The sequence below is a fragment of the Polistes fuscatus genome, unplaced genomic scaffold (genome assembly GCF_010416935.1).
Source record: "Polistes fuscatus isolate 324 unplaced genomic scaffold, CU_Pfus_HIC Scaffold7, whole genome shotgun sequence".
NCBI lineage: Eukaryota > Metazoa > Arthropoda > Insecta > Hymenoptera > Vespidae > Polistes > Polistes fuscatus.
Genome location: NW_025113151.1, coordinates 4,681,348 through 4,692,809, shown reverse-complemented (window position 1 = coordinate 4,692,809; position 11,462 = coordinate 4,681,348). Strand labels below are relative to the sequence as shown.

The 11,462-nt window shown below is 33.5% G+C and overlaps 1 protein-coding gene across 1 annotated transcript; it reads right to left on the bottom strand.

The window, feature by feature from the left end:
• Positions 1 to 8,606: 8,606 nt before the first annotated feature.
• Positions 8,607 to 9,641, bottom strand: LOC122524256 (histone-lysine N-methyltransferase SETMAR-like). The gene has a single exon (XM_043646404.1). The coding sequence runs from the start codon at positions 9,639 to 9,641 to the stop codon at positions 8,607 to 8,609; it is 1,035 nt and encodes a 344-aa protein (XP_043502339.1).
• Between the last annotated feature and the right edge of the window lie 1,821 nt (positions 9,642 to 11,462).

The following is an 11,462-nucleotide window of genomic DNA, read 5'->3' as shown; positions in this document are numbered from 1 at the left end:
ACAAATTCGGTGAAATTTTTCTGTTTACAGTGAGAATTGAACAAACCAATGATTGTATAAAAAATCATTAGTATTTTAATAAAAATAGAAAATTACTAAAAACGAAATATCTTAAAAAATTTTAATAAATTAAAAAAATGATATGCTAATCTTTATTATTGTCTTTATTCATATGTTTTACTAGTTTTAAAGAGCTTACATTTTTTAAATAAACATTAATATAATTATGATAGACACACTTTTAATCTTGTTATATATAAATGAAACTAATAAGATCTTTACTTGAATTATTTTAAAATCAGTTATGAGATTCAAGTAAACATATTACTCACATAAATTTCGTTTGTTACAATTGGGATATTTTTAGCGATGCTCAGCAACAACTTGTAATAAAAACTGTTTTTGTTCTTCATCACAAGTGAGACTATCATTATATTTATCAATTAACGCTACAGCTCTTTCGGCAATATCATTTACAACTTTTATCGATCGAACAATTTTTAAAGAAGCCTTGTACTCGTCATCGAATTCCCATTGATCTACAGGTAAATCAAGAAAACTTGTAGATAAACCGAACTTCTCGAATAAAACCATCGACTTTTGAGTAACAAAATCACTTATATCTTTTGAGCCGAATGATTTTAAATCTTCTTGTTTCAAACATAACTTTCTCGTATTTTCTGTTGTACTCTGTCGATTTTTTATTGCTTGAACCATTTTTATCTTGATGGCCGATGGAATTCTTTCATCGAAGAATGATAATGCCACAAGATCTTCGGCCAAGTACCAGAGATGTCTAAGAAATTTAGTTGATGCAGCTTCTTTTTTTAGATTAGCATATCATTTTTTTAATTTATTAAAATTTTTTAAGATATTTCGTTTTTAGTAATTTTCTATTTTTATTAAAATACTAATGATTTTTTATACAATCATTGGTTTGTTCAATTCTCACTGTAAACAGAAAAATTTCACCGAATTTTTTTGAATCAATAAGGTGAAAAACAAAAAAAAATAGAATTGACATGTAATTCATTATTTTAAAAGTAAAGAATATAAATTACTCAACAGTATTTACATTCATTACGGCATAAAAACTATTTTTTTAGATCATAAATATTCCTAGAAAAATTGCATTAGTATATTCTTTTCGTTAGGAAGTAGTTTAATAAGTGTTCATCAATAATTAAAAATGAAAATTATAGAACGAAATGTAATTTAATCAGCTATAAAAAAAAAGCTGTTGACTTTTTAAGTTCGATAAAAAATCATCTTTGTAGAGAATTTAATTTCCTACAAAACCATACCAAGGGTTTTTTTAAATTTGGTATATTGAATTGTCTATAACCAAAAATAAGTGAAAAAAAACTTTTTTTGGCGAAAATTCTTATTTTAGCGAGCGCTAACTGAAAAATGAAGATAGAGGGCTCAAATTTTGACACAATTTTTTTTTCGTCACTCTCAACGAAATTTTGATATGGGACCGAAAAAAAAAAATAGTCGATTTATTTGGCACAGTCTAGTATATACACATAGTTTTGTCCAAAAACACAAGAGTTTTCAGCGACTGATTACTCTCGAAATGCAGAAGTGACAACTCAGTCATGTGACATAATGCTATGAAGGGTTGTCCTTAACAATTAATCTAAAACTATAAAGTTATTTGATCATTCTCAAGAATTCTTGAAACTTTAATATTATTTCGTCCAAAGTCATTTTTTTTATCTGCTGCGCTCGATATTTTCCTCATCAAATATTCACGTAACCAAGGAAAGGTTTATTATTAACACAGAAAAATCAAATAAGAAATTTTTTTTTGGTGGATTTGTGTATTTTTGTGCGCACGGGAAAAGTTATACTCCTATGGTTTAACAAAATATAATAACAAATAATTATATTTAAAATATTAAAAAAACACTCAGTATTTAATGTGAATTTAAAAAGTATAGAAAATAAAACTTTTAATTAGACAGATAGACATATTTAAAATGTAAAATGCTCATATTAAAAATATAATTTTATAAATCGTTCAAATCACGCACGTGTTTTAAATTATCCTATCTAAACACGCACTTGTTTTTAATAAAAATTTTTCATAGATTATTAAAATTTTTCTTAGGTTTGGAAATCCACCTAGTTAATATCTAGCTGGTCCAAGGCTCAGACTATATATAAAGACGAGGGTTCGAGCGTGAAGCTAAAAACCTACCCTCGGTAAAAAAAACAAAGCGCTCTTAGAAGAAATAAAAATGTAGCCTCGTATAGGACGGAAAATAATGATGACGTCATGGCAAAGAAAAAAAGAATACACAAGAAATGGAAAATAAAAACGTTTAGAATAGGATGCTGGAATGTAACTACCATGGACAATAAAAACCAGGAAGTACTGGGGAAAATAGAAAAATACAGACTAGATATCTGTGCTCACCCCAAAATCTAAAAAAAGAGGCAAGTGAAACCTCAAATATGGAAAGTACATCCTGTTCAATAGCAGAAAAAACAAAAATGAAAGAGCGACCACAGGAGTGGGCCTACTGGTACACGAGAAATACGAAAATAACGTATTAGAGTCCAAATATATCAGCGACAGGATACTACAGGTAACGCTACAGCTCCAAAAAAAGGCACCGACAGACATAACTAGTGTATATGCTCCAGATGTTACTAAACCACAAAAAAAGAAAGAGGAATTCTATGAACTGATGCAAGCGAACCTAGACAGCATACCTAGGCAAGATGTGACTGTAATACTTGAGGACTTCAATGCAAGGATCAGTAATATGATAGTCAATGGGATATAAAACTGTTTTAATGAGGATACCTCCAATGACAATAGGAAAAGGCTAACTAACTTCTGTGCCATGAACGAACTACCCATTAACAACACATTCTACCCCCATAAACCGCAACACAAATAACCTACGAAAACAGGTGAGGACAGAAATCGATAATAAACTACATATTAACAAATAGGAACATACATCTCACATAAATACTGGCCGTCGGAGTGCTGAATTAACCAAACACAGTCATTAATCACAGCCTGGTAGATGTGAAAATAAGAAAAAACACGCTTAACACTAAAATAAAGTCAAAAGAAAAACAAACAACAGAAAAACTAGTCATAGATTTGTTGAGCGATGAATCAACAAAAAACTTGTACTAAAGACGACTAAAGCAAAGGATAGGAAGAAACAAAACCCTAGAAACGGACAAAGTAGATAAAAACAAACATCATGAGAGCAGCTGAAAAAGCCCTAAACAAAAGAAAATGAAACACCAACGTAAAACCAAATAATACTGCCTGGTTCAAAGTAGAAGTAAGGATCCTAGCAGAAGAAAAAAGGCACGCTCACTTACAGTACCGAAGTAAATCAATATCATACGACGATTACCGACGAACAAGAAACAAGATAAACGAAGCAATAAGAAAAATCAAACGGGATTACTGGGAAAAATTTTTAGCTGACATGGAAAACGACCTATATGGAGCACAAAAAAAGTATGGAACATGCTAAGAAATCGAAAAAAACACGTAAACGAATACGTAGGATCACAACAGATGAATAGGAAAAACATTTCACAAATCTGTACAAAAATGGGACGAAGGAGACTAACAACATACGCGAAGAAGAGGAAGAAGAAACTTCACATTACTATGCAATCAGCACTGAAAAAATTCAAAAAACAAAAGACAAACTAGAATACCGTAAGACTCTAGAAAAAGACAAGATTACAAACGAACTAGTCAAATATGAAGGAAACGCACTAACAGAGGAAAAGTACCTTCTTTAATAAAATATTAAAAACAAAATAAGTGCCAGTGCATGCCAATGGGAAGAGATCATAACAACACTCATATTCAAAAAGGGACATAAACAGACACAAATAATTACCGCGGAAAATTAGCTTTCTAAGTGCAGTACAGAAATTGATGACGAAAATCCTGGCGAAGGAAATAGAACACACAGGAAAAAGTGAAGAACACCAGGGCTTTTGACAGAACAGATCCACGGTGGACGCAATATTTATACTACGACAAATAGCCGAAAAATCAATAGAATTTAATAAATCTATATTCATATCTTTTGTTGACCTCCAGCAAGCGTTCGACAAAGTGATGCTTAGGGACGTACTACAGCTACTGAGAGCCAGAGGAGTAAACAGCAATATAATACAGACAATAACAGAACATAACACCTAAAATACAACAATAATAAGAACGGGCAATATGACAACGAATGTTGCGTATCCTACGTAAACGAGTGAGAGAGTCGAGCGTCGGGACGTGCCGAGACCTGCCGAAGCGCGACGACACCCGCGATAGGAAAGCATCGTAATTCAGCGGTAAAACCAAGGAGTGACGAGATCGCTTTGTAAGGGTTGATTCTTTCTTCTAGCACGCGTTCTCCCACCATATCTATTAGGCCAATCATATGCATCGACAGCTACGGTATCTGTCTTTTCGGTGATTGGTCCGCGCATTGTATCGCCCTTTCCTATAACTACATCATTTTCTTGTGTCTAGTCCTATTCTACCACAAGACCTGCGAGGGATTACATCGGAGAGAACTACACTCTTGCGCAATGATTACATCATCGAAGTACTGCGAGCGACAAAGGACAAAGGCAGTCCTACACATGGTCAGAAATTATTCCGCCTTTTGCATACGCATCTCATTACACGATAGCTGCCGATAGGCAAACTTGCTATAAGGCATTCATCGCCGTTGTAAGGATTCATCGTGTATAGATTTCATCCAGGGTTTTTATGCCGCAAGGCTTTTCCCTACGAGCCAAATAAAGCGTACTCTTTAGTACTGACTAGGGCTATAAAATATTTGATTTATTTGTAATTTATAATACTATCCTTATTCCCACAAAATATAAAACTCTCGATAGTCACACGTGACGGCATTTTCAAGTGATAATAAAAAACACTGGAGTACCGATCAAGGTATCGGTCGTTCATCAAAAATAATAATAATAACAATAAGAAGAAGAAGAAGAAGAAGAAAATCTTACCTAATTGTACGGAAAAGTTATATCTATAGAAAAAAGCATTAGCTTACCCCTACTAATAAATCGAAACTCCTAAGTAAAGTCTTCTAAACTTCCTTTGTCGAGCAAAAATGATAATTTTTCCAAGCTTAAAATTATAAATTTAAACGATTATGAAGAACGAAACTTAATTTTTTTGTTGGAAGCACTTATTGATTATTTCTATATATTTTAATACAGAGTTTACCTAAAAATTGGATAAATAAACCAAAGATCTAAACAATAAAAATTTACTTTTAATAGTGTCGTAGTTTGTTTCCTAATTAAAGTCTAACGAATATGTTCGACACCCATTAAAGACGGTATAAATATGCGAGTTCATTCTGCAATAATAAATTATTCGCTTTATTTTTATATGATACGGATTCCCATGTGCGGTTTTATATTTCTTTACCTTTAAGTTTCTTACGTAAGACTCGCACTGACTCGACGTAGTGGAGGGGAGGTCTCTCTCTATTGTTTCTAGCAGTGATCACGTGTTGATCACTAAGTTCAATGCTAATCCAACGCAGTCGTAGCTTACCAAAGTCCAAGAATTGTTACCGTTCTCATTAAAAAGGCGCAAGTAATATACATTCTTATCGTAATTTAATCGTTTGATAAAAACTGGCTAATCCAAAAATGATTTTACAACTACAAATCAGTACAAATTTTGGTATCACTTGAATTTTATATGCAAATAAATATGAGTAAATAGATATTTTATAACTAATATAATTTAAACAACTTTTTTGTAAAACAGATAATTAAGATTTAATGTTTCCAAAGCAAGTCTAACGAATGTACTATAATATATATGTATCAGTATTTAAGGAATTTATATATTTTTCCCGTTTTTAATATTAAGCTAATATATTTATTATATACATATATATGTTTTTTAAGCATATTAATTTAATGCATAAACATTTGGATTTGTTCGGGGTATTTTAGCCATTCTAGGGAATTTATAATTCGCGCTGAATAGTTTTAGCAGATGCGTCGTTAATGGAGTTGCAAAGAAGTGCAAGGCCATACGAGGTGCATACGAGAGCCCCATGACATGCATGGTGAGGATATAGTGCGTTGGGCGATTTGCATCGGAAGAAAACGTAACCACTTCAGATCTGGATATCTTACGATACAGTTCGTTCTTATAAAGAGAGACTTACGCCATATTATTATTCTCCTAAGGTTGCAATTGCGTGCGTTTTCCTCCGACTATTGCGTTTGGGTATATCGGGAAGGTGCGTGTGTGAATTCTAAGTAAAGGTATTGTGCAGGGTGTAAATGGTGTAAAGGTATTGAGCTCTTCGTAAAGGTGATTGGTGAACGACTGACGCCTTGATCGGTATTCCAGTGTTTTTTATTATCGTTCGAAAATGCCGTCACGTGTGAATATTGAGAGAGTTGTTTATTTGTTGGGAATAAGGATAGGAAAAATAAATTAGATCTATTTTTGAGCCCAGCCAGTACTAAAAAGTACACTTTATTTACCTCGTCAGAGAAAAGCCTTTTGGCATAAAAACCCTGGTTGAATTATACACACGATGAATCCTTACAACGATGATGAATGAATAAGAAGAAGCCGACGACACTGAAATCATGAAAGATTTGGGAATACACCGTCTTTTTTTTATTTATAGTAGGAAGAAAAAATGTGGATTAATTTTCTATCAAAAGAATTGAAAAACAAATGCATCTTGCGTGATCTTTCTCGTTGTTCTGCTACGTCGTCCGGGACCGATGCGTTCTTCATGATGTTGAGCTCGTTGAAATGCTCTTGTTGAAATGTCCTTCTCGTAATGCTCTCGTTGATGCGCTTTCTTAAAATGTTCTTTTGGAATGCTCTTTCGTGCTGTTGTTTCAAGGGTTTTTATAGGGAACCGACGATCGTTATCCCTTCTCCAATTGGATGTTTCAATAGCTGCCAGTCTTCCCACATAGTCCATCGATGAAAAAAGTTAACGTTTTTTAGAGAATGTGGCAATAGAAGCTATGCAACGGAAAAGGACTTAGTTTAAGGTGAAGGACTTCGTTTTCTCTTGGTAGGAACGAATGTGTTACTTAGCACGCCGACTTCACTTGAGAGGTCTGCTGATCGAAGGGTTCGTTGTAGCGATACCTCTCGAGTAATTTATGGGTAATTTATGGGTTAGAACGTTATATGTCTTTAAGAAGGTCCTATAAGGTCTCTTCTACGTCTTCGAATACGAATCTCGCGATCCAACATAAAATCGAAAACCCATGCCATACGATTCATTACTAACCGTTGCGTTATGCCGCAACACAAGTCATTGAACATTATGTTACCCACTTCATTAATCAAAAAATCGATTTTTTTTGCATTTTCGGAATGTATATATATTTAAGTATATTCTCTGAAAATTTCAAATTGATCCGGCAAATATTCTTCACTTCATGTAAGCTGCAAACAAACATTTTTAACTATGTGTAAACGTCTCTTTGAAACTTTAAACGCGTTTTTGTCAAAACGGTATTTTCAAAGTCGGTTATTTCGATTTCTCATAAATAACTAAACTGATTTTTCTTGTATTTTTACACAATATTCTTAGATATATTCCTCAGGTATTGACGGCAGGAATAAGATTTAAAAAAATTATTACTATTTTCTTTTTTACAATTTAGAGCGAAAATTTCAGTCAAAAACGAAACATTTTATTCAGATAGACGCCATTTTGTAAAATATCAAAATTTTTTATATTTCTCCCGTTAATACCTGCAATAATCTATTCTTTAAAAGAATCCACCATTTTTTTTTATTTCGAAAATCAAAACCGCCGAAGTGGAGATCACCGCCAAGCGCTTTTTTTTAGAGGACGTTCAGGAAATCATCTACAGGAGCGGTGCACATTAATATTTTTACATGATCGACGCGCTATTGTATTCATAAAGGTAGGCTCTATTTGAATTACCATCACTTATAATTGATAAGTTAGAACTTTTTCTATAAAAATTTCATAAAAAGACGTCTTTTTTGAGCCACGCAACTGCGTATAACCCCTTAAAGTATATCTTTTCTAATTCTTTTATTATTGTGATCCAAACTGTTTTTTCTTGGACTCATTGATTGAAACGTGTTTTTAATTGTTTTTAATATCTCTGTTTTTATTAATTTTGCATATTCATTTGCACACATCATATGTTTTGGTAATGCATATTCTTCATATTCCTCTCTTCTAATTAAGGTTATAGCGATTACGTTTGTTTTCCTACCCTTTGGTGATGCCGCAAATTTTAATGCTTGCTTAAATATTTTCGTCATTGTAAACAGAATTGTCGTTTTTTAAGACAATTTTAATTATTATGTTGATAAATAAACCGAGAGAAAAGTGTTTCTCTGTAGAAAAAGTTATAAATTTAATTAACTGTACATATACGGGTTATCTACAATATAATATATATGATATTACCTGTAAACAAAGAAACGACAATTGAAGTCTTATTGTTTTTGCACATGTGCCTTTTTAAGTATTAGGGGGACCGGAAAGTAATGTCGTTTTCTTACGCTAAATACAAACACATACATTTTTAACGAGTCTTTATTTTTAATCAATGATGTATTCCCCATCATTGTCAATAACCTTTTGCCATCTAGTGAGTAAATTTTCAATCCCTGATCGATAAAAATTAATTGGTTTTTCGGCAAAATATCTAGAGATGGCATTTTGGATATCATCCAAATTTGCAAATGTTTTGCCACTTAAAAAGTGTTGCAGCGCTCGGAATAAGTGGAAATCCGATGGTGCAACATCGGGCGAATATGGTGGATGAGGCAGCACCTCCCACCCCAATTCATTAATTTTTTCTAGAGTTCGCCTTGCGCAGTGCGGTCTTGCATTGTCATGTTGGAGAATGACGCCTTTTCGGTTGACAATCGCTGGCCACTTTTCAATTAAAGATTGATTGACTCGCTGCAATTGTTCGCTGTAGAGGTCTGCAGTAACAGTTTGTCCAGGTTTCAGTAATTCAAAATGAACAATGCCGCGAATACTCCACCAAACACACAAAAGCGCTTTTTTGGGGTGTAAACCTGGCTTAGCAGTACTCCGAGGGATTTCATTTGGAGAGAGCCACTGCCTTTTGCGTTTTGGGTTATCATACAGGACCCATTTCTCATCTCCTGTGATCAAGCGATCAAAAAACGCTTCTGTGTTGTGTCGTTGAAGCAATAAGTTGCATGTGATTGATCGGTTAGCCTTATTCTGTTCGGACAGATTATGCGGGACCCAAACACCTGCTCTGCTTACTTTCCCAATCTGCTTCAAATGTTCTTGGATGGTCGACCAAGGTTGGTTGAGACTGTTTGACAATTCCTCGATCGTCTGACACGGATTTGCTTCCACTTCCGCCCTTAACACGTCGTTGTCTAACGCTGATGGTCTTCCTGATCGATACGAGTCGGAAAGATCAAAATTACCCGATTTGAACTTGGAAAACCACCTTTGGCATTTACGAATGTCCAGTGCATTTGGATAAACATCGCAAATGTTTTTGGTAGCAACTGTTGCGTTATTTCCCTTGCGAAACTCAAAGAGCATGCAATGCCGGATGTGTACCTCTTCTGGTATTTGGCTGGCCATTTTACCCAAAATTACAAAAAAAAATTGTAATTCAATTGTCTATAAGTAAAGAAATCACTATAACCTCACAATGTCTTTGGTACGCCTCTGAACCAAACAATGAGCTGACAAATGACAATCAAGTATTGGCATGCGCAGAAACGACATTACTTTCCGGTCCCCCTAATAATAATTCTATTTTCTCTTTCTTTCTCTCTTCCGGTAATTCTTACTATCACGCTGGCGCATGCAAAACGTGGCACATTGGAACTAAGGAAATCAAAATTTCTTTACATATATTTAATAAATACGTCAACGGCCATAGAGCGGTGACAGCACTAGTTCCTGCTTTGATTATTAAGTCAAGCAGCGCTGAGTACGATAAGTACTTTGATGGGTGAACCGCTTGAGAAAACCGAAGTGCCTTGACGCCAAGACTCCGCCTAGTTAACATCTAGAGTTAGTCCAAAGCCCAGATTAAAGGAGAGGATTCGCAGGGTGAGGCTAGCAACCTACCCTCGGTAAAAACAATAAATCGCTCCTAGAAATAGCAATAAAAAAAACCTATTATAATAGGACAATGTCCTAACAAAATTGGAAGGAAGAAGAAGAAGAAGAAGAATATAATAAATACATTAGCATAATATTAAGAACAGAAAAAATATATTAATTCATTTAATACCAGTACATGTATATAATATAATACATTTGTAAGACTTGCTGCGGGAACATTAAATACTAATTATCTGTTTCACAAAAAAATTGTTTAAATTATGTTAAAAATAATCTATTTATTCTCTATATTTCTGTATATTCTATACACAATTTTTTATTTGTAATGTACTTTAATGATACAAATTTCTATGGAGAAACATGAGATAAGTATCTTATTACTGTGAAATAAAGCTACTTATAACGCTTGAATCGGAAAAATGTAATGTTATAAACTACTGTTATTTGCTGATTTGCTCTAAAATTCGCAAAAATACGTGGAATCTCAAAATGTTTTACCTATAAAAATTTCGTCATATCATAGCATTATTTTGCATAAAATAAAAGTAAAAAGGCAAGCTAAAGCTACGTGGAAGAAAAATAAAACAAGAAGTAATAAAAAATTACTAAACCAATTATCCAAAGTTGTTAATCATAGCATACGGAATCACAACAATGCAGAATTCGAAAGATACCTGACATCACTTTCAATTCACAAAGATACTAATTACTCTCTTTAGAAAACAGCAAAAAGATTTAAAAGACCAGTAAAGTGAATACCAGTCATACGAAATCTTGACGGCTCATAAGCGAAAAACGCAGAAAAACAAGTGGAAACCTTCGCAAGAAATCAAGAAAACATATTCACAGCACACAACTTCAATACTCAAACATACACAGACACTAACGTAAATGTCTTCGGATGCAAAACACAATCTCATGAAAACTTTAATAGCACAACAACTGAAGAAATTAGAATGCTACAATTATAAATAATAATAAGAAAGGCACCAGGTTACTAGGCCAGTCATAAAGGGCCAAACTTCTGAAATTTGGTGACCAAAGGAGAATTTGACCTAAAAGTAATTTGAAGACGATGAATCGAATAGTGCTAATTTTATTGCAATCTGATACCGGGATCTCGAAAAAAAGGGAAAGAAAGGATAAAAATGGGTAAAAAATTGCTTTATCCTAGAATCCAGGCATTTAATCGAAAAAAGTTTCAAACAAAAGTTGTAGAGAATTAAAATATACATAAAATTGTTCTACGGGTTATCTTCGTATTTGCAAAAATAAGCGAGAAATATTGGCAAAAAGTTGGTGAAAATAATTGTAAGAATAGGGAAGCAA